Raw genomic sequence first — 16232 nt, 5'->3', positions numbered from 1 at the left:
TTCGCCACCTTCTGACCTTCTGGAGGAATGGTCTGACATGCTGCTCTCCCAGGTAGTGACATAGACCAGAGAGGTTCCCACTAGAGGTTGCACAGCAGCTAGGCTGAGAGCCAAACACCTGAACTTCAGAACCGTGCTCAGCACAGGTGTCTCCCTCATTTGCTTCAGGTGCGAGCACAGTCACTACTTTCCTCTTGCCCAGGCCTGGAGAGGAGATGCCCAAGTGTTCCGTTCTGCAGGAAGACAGTGTGGTTGCAGTTTCATTACTGTGATCAGTGCTTTGACAGAGAAAGACCCAGGTGAGGGTGGGAGCACAGAGATTGCAGGCGGAGTGGAGTCTCCTAACTCAGACTGTAGGTTCCAAGAAGGCTGAGTCGGGAAGATTGGATAAGGTTTAGGCAGGTGGAGGCCGGGTCGGGGTAATCTTGGACGAGAAGAATGAAGACAGTGATTTGTGGGACAGCCTGGAGTGAAGAGGCAATTCAGGTGGATAATGGCAGAGGTAGGACGGGGGATAGACGGGGCCCCTCCCTTCTTGTCTCAGGCCCGATGGAAAGGCCAAGCCAAGAGGGAGTGGAGATTAGTCGGGCGTAGGAGTGGTCAGGAGGTAGTGGCGGTCTATTCAAAGTATTTCAAGTCAGCTCTGTGCAAACCCTTCTCGGCAGGATGGGAGGGTGCCCCAGAGACAGAACGCCCGCAGCACGTGCACCTGCAGCAGGATGACGCCAGGAGGCAGGCTGGCCTCATGCCTGGAAGGGATTGGGGTGGGGAGGGGATTCTTCCCATACTTCCTGCCTTCGTCCAGGCCTCAGGCCCCTCTCCTGTGCGTGCAGGGTTAGCACAGGGCAGCCTCTGTGATCCCTCCCAGCCTTGATGTTCTGCTTCTCGAAGGATAACCTGCTGTGGGCTGGCCTGGCACACAGATCATGTGTATCCTCCACAGCCATTCCTTAGGATTGGGTGGTCATTCCTGGCCTATAGGTGAGGTATCTTAAGCTCCAGGAAGTTAAAAGTCTAGCCTATGATGACATACCTAGTGACACATTCCCCAGCCCTCTTATGTCCAGAATTTTTATGTCCCCTCTGATTTTGCTAGAGAAACATTAATTCATTAATTTAACAGATACATACCTAATCTTGCCTTGTGCCAAGCACTATGCTAGGTGTTGGGAATGAACAGACATATATACATAAAATAATTGTAACAACCCCATACGGTGCAGTGTTCCTTCCAGTTTGAAGAAGGTTCGCAAAAAGTTTATCTCAGATGCCTCCAGGCAGCCTTAAAAAGAGACACTTGGTGTATTGTCCTGGTTTGGGAGAGGAGGATCTGGCTAATGACTGGCACCAGGTCCCCAGGCTGGAAGTCAGGTCCTTCCTTCATCTCAGCAGATGGCAGACTCAGTAAAGTGGCTGTGCTCAGCCTCATTGTCAGTCACACAGTGGGACGCCACTTCACACCCGCCACGTCATCAAAACTGTAGCAACTGACCACGTCCAGTGGAAAGCGTGGGGCAACCAGTCCCGCACACACTGCTGGGAGTTCCCATCAGCAGAACCGCTTTGGGACACAGCTGGCTGGGCATCGCCTAGTGAAGCTGAGCGTGCACGGACCCTGACACAGCAGCCCCTCTCCCGGGCCATCCTGGGGAACCTCCAGCACAGGTGCCCTGAGACAGCGCCAGGGGGCTCGCAGTCACAAAACCCTGGAAACCACCCAGGTACCCACTGGCCGTGAACTGCAGCGCAGGCTGTGGGATAGTCACACAGTAGGGCACCCCTCTCCAAGGGAAACGGATGACCTGCAGCTTACACTTGAACACGGGTCCATTTCAAATCTTTAATATTGAGCAGGGAAAGGAAGTCAGATTCTAGAGAGTATGGGCACACTTAAAATAAGTAAAACAAAACAAAACAAAAAACTGGGGAAAGTAAACAATACCTTCTTTAAGGATGTATGCGTGTGTGGTAACATTAAAAGGAAATGAAAAGCAGGAGACTGGTTACCTCAAGTGAGGATGGGACAGGGCAGGAGGGGGAGGCCACTGGGGGCTTCAGAGGGAAGCTGGGGAGCAGGCACATGGGTGTTTTATCATTATTTTTAAAGGGTACATTTACTGCATATGGGTTTTGTATGAAAATTTGAAAATATCGCTGTGCCAGGTAAGTGAGTTGGTATTTGGGAAATGTCAGAAATCACATCCCCCTCCCTGCTCCGAAGATTTGCCTCGAGTTCACCATTAATCCTCGGCCTTCCTGTTTCTTTCCCCTGTCCAGAGTGTTTATACGACAGAATAGCACAAGAGACTGTGGACGAAACAGAAATTGCACAGAGACTCTCCAAAGTCAACAAGTACATCTGTGAGAAGATCATGGATATCAATAAATCCTGTAAAAATGAAGAGCGAAGGGAAGCAAAATACAATTTGCAATAAACTTTGGATTTTTCATAAAGCCTTCTCGTTTTCCTTGTGCGGCGTATGATTTGCGGGCCACGGCGCCGTCCGGATCAGACCCATCGCGCCCGGTGGCGCGTGGCAGGGAGCCAGTGGGGTTCCGGGGTCGCGGCTCATGCTGAACTTGGACCTCCCACTTCAAAGAAGGCAGATGGATGTGCTGAGCCTCGGGCATGCCGGCACCGGTGTTGTTCCGGGGATGGGAAAACGTCTTTCCGGCGGGGGATGGAGTGTCTCTGACCTGCCTGTCACTTGACCCAGAATTCAAACTGATATTTTTACCATTCAAGGACTTTTATCTCTGTTTCTCTATTTTGTTCTATAATAAAGCTCCTTAATTCTTTGATGTAGATACTCATTATCCTCATTTATTTAAGGATCTTAAGTGTACAGTGGAGGCGACCAGTGTTTGAGGGCAGAACATTCAGGCCGAAGGAGGGAGAATTCATAGGGATGTGCTGCCGACTACAGCTGCGAAGGGCTGTCTCAAAAGCAGATTGCTTTCTCCTGCTTCAAAGGACAGATCTAGTCGCCTTTCTCACTCAAGGTGACCAGAGATGCGGCTTCTGGATAATTTGAGTGGAGTCGGGGCGGTGATGTTAGATGTGGTCCAGGGTTGCCGTCGGGAAGTCGGGGGCAGGTCACCTGCTCTCAGTTTGTTTCTCTTATCTTGTATCTCAAGTGGTCTTTCATGTTACATAGTTTTTATCTCATTCAGGAGCTGAGTCTCCAAGGTGCCTGGTGTGCAATCTGACAAACCACCTTTGATCTTCCTGCTGATTTGCACTTTCCTCTCTGTGATGCCTGTGAAGTCAGCTTGGTACATTGGAAGTGGCTGAGCACCTGGGTTCCAAACCTCGCCCCCCTGTGCTCTGATTTTAACCTCACCTCTTCTGTTTCGTAAGGAGATGACATCTACCTTGCAGGGTTGCCATAAGGAATATATATGGCCAATAAATGTTGGCGATCATTATTATTTCTTAATTTCTGGTTATTGGCTTTTAGGCATTGGTTGGAAAATGTTGGCCTCTCGTTTCTCTAGTGGGTTACCCACTAGACCAGTGGTCGGCAAACTGCGGCTCGAGAGCCACATGTGGCTCTTTGGCCCCTTGAGTGTGGCCACAAAGTTTCAATCGCACTGTACATGCGCGCCCACACATGATATTTTGTGGAAGAGCCACACTCAAGGGGCCGCAGTTTGCCGACCACTGCACTAGACCATTAAACCACTGGTGGTCTGTAAGCAAAAGCTCAGGTTCCTTTATTTAAGGATATTCAGTGTAAGTGGAGGTGACCAGTGTCCTTTGAGGGCATAAGAAGGGAGGTGGCTGCCTCTGAGGAATTTTATTCTAATAAATAAAATAATCCTTTATAGTGTGAAATACTATACGCTCACTAATAGGATGTAGATGTGAATTTCCTTTATTGGTATTTTCCTATCTCTCCCCAAACTAGCAATGTGATCTTGGACCAATCACTTAACTTCTCAGAGTCCTTATCAGTATAATAAGGAAAATAATGCCTATGGCACAGGCTGTGTGGATAATTAATAGTAATAATGGCAGCAACAATGGATACTAACTATGTGCCAGAACTTTCCTAAACGTTTGCCGTAGGTTCCTCATTGCATGAGGTCAGTAAGGTTAAGGGCAGTCGTGTTCAGTAAATCCTTGCTATTAGATGTGCTCATTTTAATGGCATGGAGTGGCTTGGGCATGTGTAGTACGGAATGCATGAGAGACTGGAAAAGGATTCGTCGTAATGGAGCTCATTCCTTCTCCCCCTCTTCCAAAGCAGGGCAAAGGCACAAACACCAGACAGCTGTGCACTTCTCTGCAGAGACTACTACAGTGGATACCTCTTCATAGGTGCTTTTAGATGGGTGGGGGAAATAGCATGGGAATCTATGTTTAAAAACTGCTACGACATAGGTGACAGTGCTCTGTGTAATATATGATGCACATGTTGGGGAGAGAACAGGGCTGTGAAAGGTGTTGGGATCTGAGTTCGAATGCTGACTTTACCACTTCTGGGAAGATTGCCTGACCTCTCTGGGGCTTGTTTCTTCTAAAGTGGAAATAAGGATCCATAACTGAGAGCTGTCATGGGGAGGGATCCAGGTGGCACCTGGAGAAAGGGCTCTGTAAGTCTCTACAAGCCACGCATGTGTCAGTGACCCTCAGCGTATAAGGCCGGATAAAATCAGAAGTGGGCGTGGCAAGGAAGCACCTGAGAGCCGGGACGTTTGACACGCTGGTTACTGAGGGGTTTCTGAGCATCCGCTGTGTACCTGGCACCCTGTTACTGTTATACGAGGGCAAGGCCATCGTTCTTAAACCCACACACATGAGGAAATGGGCAGAGATAGCATTGGAGCTGGGTCAGAATCCAGGTCTGTGCCATATCTGCCCTTTTCACTCTTCCCCAAAAGATGCGTGGACATTATGGTCTGTGCTGAGAATCTAGCCCAGCGGTTTTCAACCTGTGGGTCGAGACCCCTTTGGCGGTCAAACGATCCTTTCACAGGGGTCGCCTAAGACCATCCTGCATATCAGATATTTACATTATGATTCATAACAACAGCAACATTACAGTTACGAAGTAGCAACGAAAATAATTTTATGGTTGGGTCACAACATGAGGAACTGTATTTAAAGGGCCAGAAGGTTGAGAACCACTGATCTAGCCGTGTCATCTCAGGTACGTTCAGGAGAGACCCCGCCTAAGTAATCAGTCAATGGAAATTATTCCCGTTAATTGAAGCCATTTGGAGGAACTGGGAATTGCACTAATTAGGAGGGTCATAGTTTATTACATTCACAAAACTCAAGTGGCTTTTGTGTTAGACGAGGGTTTCCTAAACTTGCCCAATCTTAAGAATTTGCTGAGATGCTTAAAATACAGGTTCCTGGGCTCTGGTTTGGAGAGCTCCTTTCAGCAGGTGGGAGATGGAGCCGGGCAACTGTATCTCAGCACAAGGGCCGCTGTTGAGAAAGACCAGCCTCGCAGAAGTCCTGCTTTAACGAAGGCACAGGAGTGATTCCGAAGTGAGACAACGTGCTCCCTCTAACATGCCCGAGGACACCTGAAATTGAGAATAAATTCTCTCAAAGAGCTGAGGATCTGCCCAAACCTCACCAAGAGCCCCTCCTTCATGCCCACTGCGTGCTGTTCGGTTGGACATGATGCGGAAGGTGGCTTCCAGCCCGGGCACCCCTGATTTCCCCTCACTTTCACCCTTTGATTCTTTCTCTCCATCCCTTTCTTTCGGTGCCAGTGAGCTGTGGGGGACGGGACGGTCACTACTGAGCCAGCAGGGCCTGAACCAACGAGGCTGGGCACTGTCTTCAGAAGCCCTGGCAGCAAGTCCCCTGGCCCAGATGAAACACGAAGATGTGGCTTGTTTGTATTTTCTGGCTGGGGAAAGTGTGTTAGTGACTGTTATGTGCCCAAGGGTTTCTTGGATACATTTCTAAATGATGCCATTTTTTGTAATGACAGAGGAAAAGCACTTTATATAAATTTTTGGGAAGTAGAGGAAGCATTCCAGATTGCACTGCTGCAAGCACTGTGCTGCGCCTCTTCTAGTCTTCCCAGGGTGCGGATGTGTATTGTATGTGCCTGTGATCACAGCATACAGCAGGTTTCTGTCCTTTCCTTTCCATTTAACATGCTTTCCTGTTGCTCCGGGAAATTATGGCCACCAGTTCCAACATCTACTCAGTGGACGGACCTTGAGCTACAACCAGTAAACATCTGGCCAGCTGTGTGGCTGACCCGCAGGGCTGCCCATTCACGAAAGGTCGAGCTGCACACTTTGATTCAGCACATGAGGTAGAGTGAGCTTGGTTACAGGGGTGGGCAAACTTTTTGACTCGAGGGCCACAATGGGTTCTTAAACTGGACCGGAGGGCCGGAACAAAAGCATGGATGGAGTGTTTGTGTGAACTAATATAAATTCAAAGTAAACATCATTACATAAAAGGGTACGGTCTTTTTTTTAGTTTTATTCATTTCAAACGGGCCGGATCTGGCCTGTGGGCCGTAGTTTGCCCACGGCTGGTTTAGAATGTCATTGCATGAGAGTCCAATTCTCAACTCCAGCACCTTCTACCTCCCTTAGCGTGACTCACTTTGTCTTTCTGAACACCATCTTCTTCATCTGAAAAACAGAGAAAATAATGTCCAATTGTGGAGGACTGAGAATGTAATTAAAGGGCTGCAGTGAGAGTGGGTAAATGGCCAGCAACCTACCTCTCCTCTCCCCTCCCCTCCCCTCTCCCTGTGCCCATTCAGTCTTCACCTGAGTGTACTCCTATCTTGTGTCTGACCTGCTCTGACCTTTCATACCTGCCTTTTGCTGTCCAGACACTTTATTCTCATCCATAATGCCCAGTACTCATAGGCCTTTCCCTGTGCACACAGCCCCCACCTCTGCCACCCAGCTGGCCCATTTGCCTTCCTGGAATTTTTAGGTTGTTGTTGAATATTTTTGTTTTCAGTTTTTTCATATATATATATATATATATATATATATATATATATATAATCATTTTCTTAGGGTTGTTTTACCTGGATCAAAAGGAATGACATTTTTACATTTTTTGATGCACATACTAGTAATGGGTGTGACCATGTTTACATTATTTTGCCAACTTAGGTGAAACCAGTGCTTCATTATATTTTCTTTGATTATTTCCAAGACTACACATCTCTCTCCAGAGTTTGGTTTATTGGAAACAAAAAAATAATAGCTTAACCTACAAGCATCTCCAGTAGAATCCATTTCATTTTCTGTGTTTAGTTTTGTCTGAATCAACATGTTTACTCTCTAATTTTCACTTTGATGTCTGCAAATAGAGACACCAACAGATACTGTTATCATGTCTTTTGAAGGGATTGGTCAGTTTCTGCCAAGCAGCTTCAGAGGCTCATGGAAGCTAAGGGTCAGAAGTGAAACTTATGGGTCCTGTGCCCAGATCTCTCTCCACTGGCTTCCAACCCATGCTTGCCTACCTCCAGGCGTGGGAATTCATCCTCCTACCCAGGAGTCCATGCGGTCACTGCCAGTACTAAGATGCTCTCTCCTGGAGCACCTTTGAGACTTCTCTGATCATTCAGGTCTCTCCATTGAAGCCACACAAAACTCTTGCAGAGTTGAACGTGGCAGTCATGTCTCTGCACTGACTAATAAGTAGGTCAAATTCTGTTTTATTGTTTCTCACACGAAGGATGCTGGGCAGGAAAGAGTGGAGACCCTGGATTGATTGATTGATTGATTTGAGAGAGGAAAGGGGAGAGAGAGAGAGAGAGAGAGAGAGAGAGAGAGATTTCTTGCTCCACTTATTTATGCATTCACTGGTTGCTTCTTGTATGTCTCTGGACTGCGATCAAACCCACTACCTTGGCGTATCGGGACAGCATTCTAACCAACTGAGCTGCCCAGCCAGGGCCAGAGACTCTGGACGGAGACAGCTCTGTGTTTAAATGCTGACTGCCACTTACTAATATGTGACCTTGAACAAGCTCTTAACCTCTCAGCTTTAGTTTTCTCATTTAAAAATGAGAATATGATACCTCTCTCGCCAGGTTGCATCAGGAACTATCGAGCATGATGTGAGTAGAGCGCCGAGGCGTTCAGTGTCTTCATTCCCCGGCCCTGAGAACTCTGACTGGATGGTTGCTCCTTCATAGATGGGTCCCTATGAGGTGGGGCTCAGGACTGGACACGCCTCCAGGAAGGGCCTGGCCAGCCCTAATGCGGTCAGGTTGTTACCTCTTACTCCTGGACGGCACATGGCCTAGCCTTGCATGAGCATCTGTAGTGGTAGAATGATCTCACGTCAAGTTCATGGTCACCAAAGCCCACGGTCCTATTGAGCTAGTAGTTCGTGCTCCCTCTTCTTGGCTCACAGTACTCGTCCCTTTAGTTCACTGTGTTTTAAGAGAAAGAGCATAGATTTTGAAGCCGGAGAAATTCACATCAAATTCAGATCCTGACTTCACTGTGTGGTAGATGAGAGGAAACGTTGCACAGTCCTGGTCACCTGGTCTGTTGCGCAGTGCACGGTAATCACACTGGCTGACTGAGCCAGACCTGCAGCCACCGCAGTCCCAGGCCGGGCTTCAGCAAAAGTGTTTTTGTTTTTTTGTTCCCTTTTCCTTTCCCTTTTCATTCTAACAGCTCTTTATACCCCTTCGCACCTCCATTGTGTGTATGTCTTCAATATATTTCCTAAATGAAATACAGAGCTTTGCATTTATCTCTGTTCCATTTCATCGTGTTGGTTTCAGCCCAACATTCCAGCTGGTTGAGATCTTCTTTTCCATTTGTGTTTAAAATATAAAACAAAATCTGAGGAAAGCCAAAAAAAAAAGAGCCAAGAGCCACAATCTCAAGAGCCAAGCCCAACTGCACGTTCACTCCTGGGCGCCCCTCCTGTCTTTCCGTGGGTCTGTCCCTCCCCTCTCTGTTCATGGCAGCCGGCCAGCCTTCCATTGCTTTGTCTCTGTAACACTGTAGGTAGGGCAAGCATCTCCCCTCAGCGGCCTGATTTGTGTGGCTGCCATTTTCATGCCCTCCCCAGCACAGGGCCATGGTTACCTTATTATCTCCTCACTACGTGTTTTGTTGTCTATTTTCTTGATATTAGAGATAATGTTGCCATGATCCTCGATCGTTGTTTGTTTCTTAGAGAAAATTCCCGGTAGCAAGCTAATTGGGTTAAAGGGCAAGAGCATTGTTATAGTCCTTTACATGTGTTGTTACATTGCTTTCCAAAAAGTGAGTTCCTGTCTCCAGCAGGGTAGACGTGCAGGTGCCATTTCCCCACAACCTCACCAATATTTGGAATTTTTAAAGAAGGTTGGCACATGAGCTATGGATACAGAAGTGCTTTTTCCACTTCTTCCAGTGTGAATTGTCTGTGTAGTCATTTGGGTATTTGAGATCCTTATGGAATTTTATATCATGATACATCCTTCCTCTCAGTTTTATAGGATAAATATGATCTTTTGTATCTTCACCAAGTTACCACTCATAATGCTTAGTTCAGTGAGAAGGAAAGCCATGTGGTCCTCCTCTAGAGACCCACTTGCACTCACTAATTAGCCTCCTCTGAGCTGGTCGTTCAAGGTGCTAGGACCACTCCATCCTGAGTGACCAGGGAAGGGCTCAGAGACATGACCTCTGAGCCCATGCCTGACAGATGAGAGGGCTGTGAGTTGATCACTTGTCTGTTGGCCTACTCCCCTCCATTCATCTTCCACATGCAGCACATCTACCTGTGCCCAGCACTCCGGGGGTCAGGGACTCTGGGGAGTCACACCTCGAGTGGCCCCAGACCCTGGGACGCCCTCTCAGCCACTGCTGACCAGTACCCCTGCATGCCAGTCACTGGTCTAAACGCCCGAGACACGAAGGAAAACACAGAGAACTTAAATTCTAGCGGGGGTGGAGTGGGATGGGCAGGAAGACAAGCAGAAGACGTGATCGTTAAGAAGGCTGTAGAAAAAAGGAAAAGGAGAGCTGGTGAGACAGTCTGAGTGCAGGGGAGGCTGCATCGAGAGGCGGGGAGGCGGGCAGTGTGAGGTCGGAAGCCCTCCCGGAGGGGCCCCTGCCGCAGGGCCTGGGGGTATCCAAGGAGACACAGATGTGGACATTACTTTTAAATTACTATTTATTAAACACTTACTATGTACTGGACACTCCTTATTATTTATTTCTCACACAACCCTGCAGGGCAGATTACTGTCCCCATTCCCATTTCACAGACAAGGAATCTGACTTAAAGACATTGAGTAACTTGTCCCAGATGGCACAGCCATGACCAGGAGCCAGGACTGGCACCACAGCCTCAGTGGCTCCGTTGCCTGGTGTCCTAAGGACTGTGCTATATATAAGCTGCCATAGATATTTTCCTGACACAGGTGTTTCCTCCAGCTGAACCTCCCTGTGACCTTATACTTCTGTCCCTCCTGTTCTCCCTCCCTCCCAGGTGCTCCCTGCCAGCCTGGGCTGGGGACCCCTCCCCTGGCCCCAGAGCACCGGCTGCTGTGAGCACCCTGTGCAGCGGTCCAGCTGGGAGAGCCCAGGGCCACTGTGGCTGGGGCAGCAGCTCCTCTGTGCAGCCCCCATGCGCTGGGCCACGTGCGGGAACTCGGCCCTTGGAGGGATGGCAGAGGAGATGGAAGGTCCGGAGAGGGTGGCACATTGCAGCCTGACGTTTTATCTGCATCAGCTCTTCCCTGAGCACTTCCCCGATGCCCTGGACACAGCATGGTGTGAAGTTAGAGCAGTGGTTCTCAACCTTCCTAATGCCGCGGCCCTTTAATACAGTTCCTCATGTTGTGGTGACCCCCAATTTCATTGTTACAAATTGAACATAATTAAAGCATAGTGATTAATCACAAAAACAATATGTAATTACATATGTGTTTTCCAATGGTCTTAGTCGACCCCTGTGAAAGGGTCATTGGACCCCCAAAGGGGTCGAGACCCACAGGTTGAGAACCGCCGAGTTAGAGGGTGTGGCTTCAAACCTTTCCTCAGCTGCTTCTCAGTAGCATGACCTTGGCAGAGTTACTCAACCTTCTGAGTGCTCAGATGTGTCAGCCATGCAGCCAGAATAGGGGTGCTGGTGTTTCAGGACTGGTGCATAAAGTGCTGCACATGGCAGGCAGTGGGGTGCTCAGACAAGGCCTTCCCTGTCAGCAGAGGGGTGCGGAGCATTTAGCCAGGAGCACCCCGCCACACCTGTGTGGGACCTTGGGCCTGTCACTTCCTTTCTAGAGCCTCTGTTTTCTCAGTTATGATACACATGTGACCGTGCCTGCCGCACTCACTGACTTCTGCAAGCTGGCGTGGCCCTGACAGCAGCCCCCCTGGCCCAGGCAGGGTTTGCAGTCAGCAGGCACTCCAGCTGGGAGGCACTTCCCTCCAGGGTTCCGGCTCCCCTGCCCCTCCCCCTGTGAGGGAGCAGATTTCAGCCTCTGATACATTCTTTCCCCAAACTGGTGGGAAGCCCCTGGCCCTGGGTATGAAAAGTAAGAGCCACCACCAAGAGGCGGTCCTTGCAGGCAGGAGGGAGACTGGAGTTCTTTCCAGTGGGTCTTTAAATTATTTTTATTTCGCTGACTGGTGCACTTTTCTGAGCTAAGGAGCTTGGGGGAGGTGGTTACAGGCCATTTAAACAGAAAGCCTCATTGTCTCCACCCTCTTGGAGGAGGAAGAGATTTAACCCTTTGCAGCCCAGCCTGCTGCTGCCTTCCCCAGGGCCCAGGAGGGCAGGTGGACTTTGGAGGGTGGGGCTGCCCTTCAGGGAGCCTGGCCCAAGGACAAGTGCACCCGCCCAGACAGACTTCCAGTGTTGGCCAATCGAAGGCACAGCTGGAAGAGAAACCAAGGCCAGTTTGGGAGGTGGGTTGGGCTCCTTCCCCCCCCCCCCGCCCCCCCCCCCCCGTTTTAATTTATGATTATAAGGTGGCTTGTTTTCTTTCCCTCCTTCTTTTTTTGCGTGTGTGGTTTTGTTGTTGTCATTGTTTTTAGTTTTTAAGATTGAGCTTTTGATACAGATTTCTTTGCTCAGAGTGAGAAGGGCAGCCAACTGCTACTGGTGCCTCCCGGGGCCCTTTACTGGGCCCAGGACCAGGGTGGCTTCCCCTTAGCTTTGTGTAGCTCCTGCTGTTTGTCCGCATCCACACGGTAGACATCCTGCTTGAATCACCAAAAGAGTGTTTAGGAGTTGGTGTTCCTGTTTTTATTTCTTCTGGTGAGGACACTGCAGGCCAGAGAAGTTAGAGTTTTTGCACAGAGTCACACAGCTAGTAAGCAGGAGGGTCAGGATTCAAGTCCAGGCCCTTCTGAGACCACGCCCACTGTTCTTCTATCTATCACAGCCTCCATGCCGTCCAGTACTCACCACCCATTGGGGCCAGCTGGCCAGACTGCACAGGGTGGCAAAGCCTAGGAGTGTTCCTCTGCTCTGGCTGGAGTCCAGCTATGTTCACGTTCATGGGTCCCTGGTAAAGCACCAAGGGATGGTAGACAGAGTGGAAGCACATGTCCAACAACAGCAGGATAATTACAGACGTGTACACACACACACACACACACACACACACAGACTTTCTTCATAGAGCGAAATACCATACAGCAAAATAAATGAACCAGAGCTATGTGCCTCAGCATAAATCAATCTCAAAAGCTTAACATGGAGTCAAAAAAGCAAGTGGTGGAATGGAACTCAGAGTGTGAGACAATGTATGCAAAAATCTTAAAATAAGCAAAGCAACACTATGGATTGTTCATGTGCAGATGTGCCCGGTATGAAAACTTGGCAGGCAAGAGACAGCCTGGCTGTGGGGCAGCTCTTCTCAGGATGGGCTGGGGAAGAGTGCCACAGAGACTTCTGTACAGTTTTAATATTTAAGACAAGAAAAAAAGAGAGCGGAAGAAATAAGCAAAAGCAAACCGGTCCCGCCAAGCTATGCTTGGGAAGGTCACGGTGGTGGGGTTCCCTGTACCTCAGACGCAAACCCAGCCCTCCAGCTCCAATGAATCCCCTCACAGGTTCTTGGGAGGATCCAGGGAGAGGTGCCTCGAAGGCTGCAAAACGTTGTAGGCTTGTAAACTGAGGCCATCCACTCTGTGCTCTTTGCTGTCTGTCTTCCTGACTACTCGTGACTTCCTCGAGGGCAGGGACAGGTTTGAAATCACCTCTTGACCACAGTCCAAGCTCAGGAAAGGCTGGTATCTCTGGGCCAGAGCTCCACATCTACGGAGACTAGACATGAGCACCTTCTCCCCAGTCCTCCCGCCGCCTCTGCGTCTGGGGACTGTCTGAATGAAAGGTCTCCACCCCTGTGGACTCATAACACTCATTGCCCAGCACAGTGTCAGGTCCTTCAGGAGAGAAAGGCCCAGAGGAAGGCTGTCTGGGTCCTGTGGGTGCCGTGAAGGGGTGACAGTCGGAGCCCCCCAGGCCCTCTGCCTCCACTCCCAGTTTCCCTGCAGAGCTGAGCATTCGGGGCTGGGGCAAAGGCGGGTCAGTGACCCAGCCTGGTGACCGACTTCCCTCAACTGAGTCCCCAAAGCCCTTTAGGCTCCTGCATGGACCTGTGAGATGGTTGCCACCCCTCCTCTAGGAAGGTGAGGATGCTGAGGCTGGAATGGCAATAACGGGCAGAGTCAGAACCCCAATCCAAGCCTGGTGGATCCAAAACCGGTGCTCTTCTCCATGGACTGGGCTGTCTCCACGGGCTGGGAAGGCAGCGCTGTCCCTGGAGAAGCCATGTATGGCAACACGATGCACCCCCACTCCTGTAATTCAGTGGACGGGTGGCTGCTGCAGGGACGGGAGCGGGATAATCACGTTTCCCAGCCGACCAGAGTGGCTGCCAGTCAGAGGTCCCTTTGTATTTTGAATGTGTAGTCTCTAATTAGACTTTGCCTTAATTGCAAGATTTCCATACGCCGCGTGACTGCGGCGCTCTCTGTCTGGGGATAAACACGTCCATCAAGTGAGAAGCACATTGTGGCTGTCGCCGTGGCCCCGTCATCCGCTCGCCTGTTCCCCACAGTTCCTCTGAGGATGCAGCCGAACCCTCCCCCGCGAAAGTGCTCTGGGGCCCACATTTTAATCAAAAGTGTACCTGCCTCTAGGAAAGAGAGCAGGGGCGCAGCTCAGAAGTGATTAAATTTAATAACCAAAAGACCAGAAAAAGTCTATTTTGCAATGCATAATTTCACTACATTTTTATTTATTTCATCCCATGGCCACATTCTGTATTCTGTATGGGGACACTTTATTAAAAATGCCATTTATTTTAACAGCAGCAAAAAGGGAAACACACCCCCCCACACACACTGTGTTAAAGGCATTTGTGGTTATTAAATTACTCTTGAGTGGAGGAATGCCTGTCTCCAAATTTACTCTGAAGTATTTCAATAAAACAATCTCAAATGTTTATTCACTCAGCAAATACTCACACAAAGCCCTTCTGGGCCAAGTGCTGTGCTAGCGCGGGGATGATGAGATGGAGCCGCCGAGTCCCCTCGCTGCCTCCTAGGAGCTCGTGAGCCGGGGACAGGGGGCGCCACACAGTCATCCCAGGGCAGAGCACAGTGCCCAGGAGCTATTCAAGCAGTTTTTGTCTAAGAAATATATATGAATGAATGAATGAATGAATGAATGAATGAAGATAGACCAAGTGCCCTGGTATTACAGAGCTAGGACTGACATCAGGTGGGGGACTGCAGAGACGTGAAAGGGTTGATGAGTCTTCCTTGAATGTCCTAGAGGAGGTGACTGTGGAGCCCATTCTCAGGTGAGGACTGGGGCGAGGGGCACAGGCGTTACAAGCAGAGGGATGGGGTGAGTAAGGTGTCTCCCTGCAGATTTTGCATGGCTGCCACCTCTTCCTTCAGACCTTTACCCACATCTCTCTCATCAGAAACACGCCTCCTGTCCACCTGCCCAGAGAGCCCACACATCATGCCCACCCCAGAGAAATTCTTAGTCCTCTTCTGCTGTGTTATTTTCCCCTGCCCTGATATATTGATTGGAATACTAGAGACCTGGTGCATGATATTTGTGCAAGGTGGGGTCCTTAGGCCTGGCTGGTGATCAGGGATGATTGGGGCCAGGCCGATCAGGGCCGGGACAGAAAGGAGGCGATGGTCGCCGGTCCAGGCATGGAAGGAATGGATGCTGGACTCTGCTGCCACCATCATCGGCATCCTGCCACCGTACAGTTCCCCACCCCCCCCTCCTTTCCTTGCCACTGTGCTGTCACCGTAGTGGGTGAGTGGCGGGCCGATTAGGTCCTGCCGGCCAGGGGGGAGGGATGGGGCACGAGAGGTTGGCTGCCAGCCCCAAGGAGAGAGCCAGCCCTCACCCCCCGCCGGGAAAGGGGCCGCATCCGCCGCCACCCATCCCCAGTTTCCCGTCCCAGCCCGGGGACCAGCCCCAATCAGGGGATCGGAGCCTGCTGGCCGGGGGGAGAAACCATGAGAGATTGACTGGCCCGGGGAGGTTGGCTGTGGGAGCATACTGACCATCAGGGGGCAGCTCCTGTGTTTAGTGTCTGCCCCCTGGTGGTCAGTGTGTGTCATAGCAACTGGTCGTTCCAGTCATTCTGGTCTTTCTGGTCGTTCTGGTCACTTAGGCTTTTATATATATAGATTGTCTTACCACTGCCCCTAGCTAAGATGTCAGCTTCATAAGCACAATGACTAGAAGAGTGCTGAGCATGCAACAGAGGCTCACAAGTGAATAAGTGGTTGGGGAAGTAAGTGGGTGAGGGACTAAAAATGCTCAGTGATTTCTCGGTGGAAAAATAGAGTTCAGTGCAAGGTCAGGAGTGCAGGGTGTGAGTGAGGTGTTGAGAGACAAGGCTGTGGGATGGCTGGGGCCAGGCCCCCAGGCATGCAGGCCTCATGTGCCAGCTAACGAGCTGGACTTTGCTCTGAGGTGACAACAGGGAGTCATTGAAGGATGTTGAGCCCGGGCATGATATGTTTAAATTTGTGTTTCAGAAGAACCATGTTGGTGGAATTGTGGCTATGAATGGGAGGGGTGAGGCTGGAATTAGGGAAAATGGTCAGGAGGCCAGTTGAATAGTCTGCAAGAAATGTGGAGACCAGAACAAAGCAGGGGTGGGGGTGTGTGGAAATGAAGGGGTGGGCCAGACAGGTCAAAATAGAAAGGTGTTTCTGGGGTAAAGCCACCATGATTTGCTGATTAGAGGGGGAGGGGGACTGAGCAGGTGAGCAGT

At 50.0% G+C, this 16232-nt stretch overlaps 2 protein-coding genes across 3 annotated transcripts in view; both read left to right on the top strand.

Annotated features, from left to right (window-relative positions):
• Positions 1-2806, top strand: part of BEND5 (BEN domain containing 5) — a 48028-nt gene extending 45222 nt beyond the window's left edge. For both annotated transcript variants that reach the window (XM_070405081.1, XM_070405082.1), the window contains one exon: positions 2278-2806. In XM_070405081.1, coding sequence (XP_070261182.1) covers positions 2278-2435 — 158 coding nt within the window. In that variant the 3' untranslated portion in view covers positions 2436-2806. The remainder of the gene's footprint in view (positions 1-2277) is intronic.
• Positions 1-16232, top strand: part of AGBL4 (AGBL carboxypeptidase 4) — a 987573-nt gene that overhangs the window by 828922 nt on the left and 142419 nt on the right. The gene's annotated exons all lie outside the window — the stretch shown is intronic.

Source organism: Myotis yumanensis, unplaced genomic scaffold (genome assembly GCF_028538775.1).
Source record: "Myotis yumanensis isolate MYYU_CA2020_CCGP unplaced genomic scaffold, mMyoYum1.0.hap1 SCAF_2, whole genome shotgun sequence".
NCBI lineage: Eukaryota > Metazoa > Chordata > Mammalia > Chiroptera > Vespertilionidae > Myotis > Myotis yumanensis.
The sequence above is the reverse complement of the archived record's forward strand: the minus strand, read 5'-3'. Positions and strand labels throughout refer to the sequence as shown.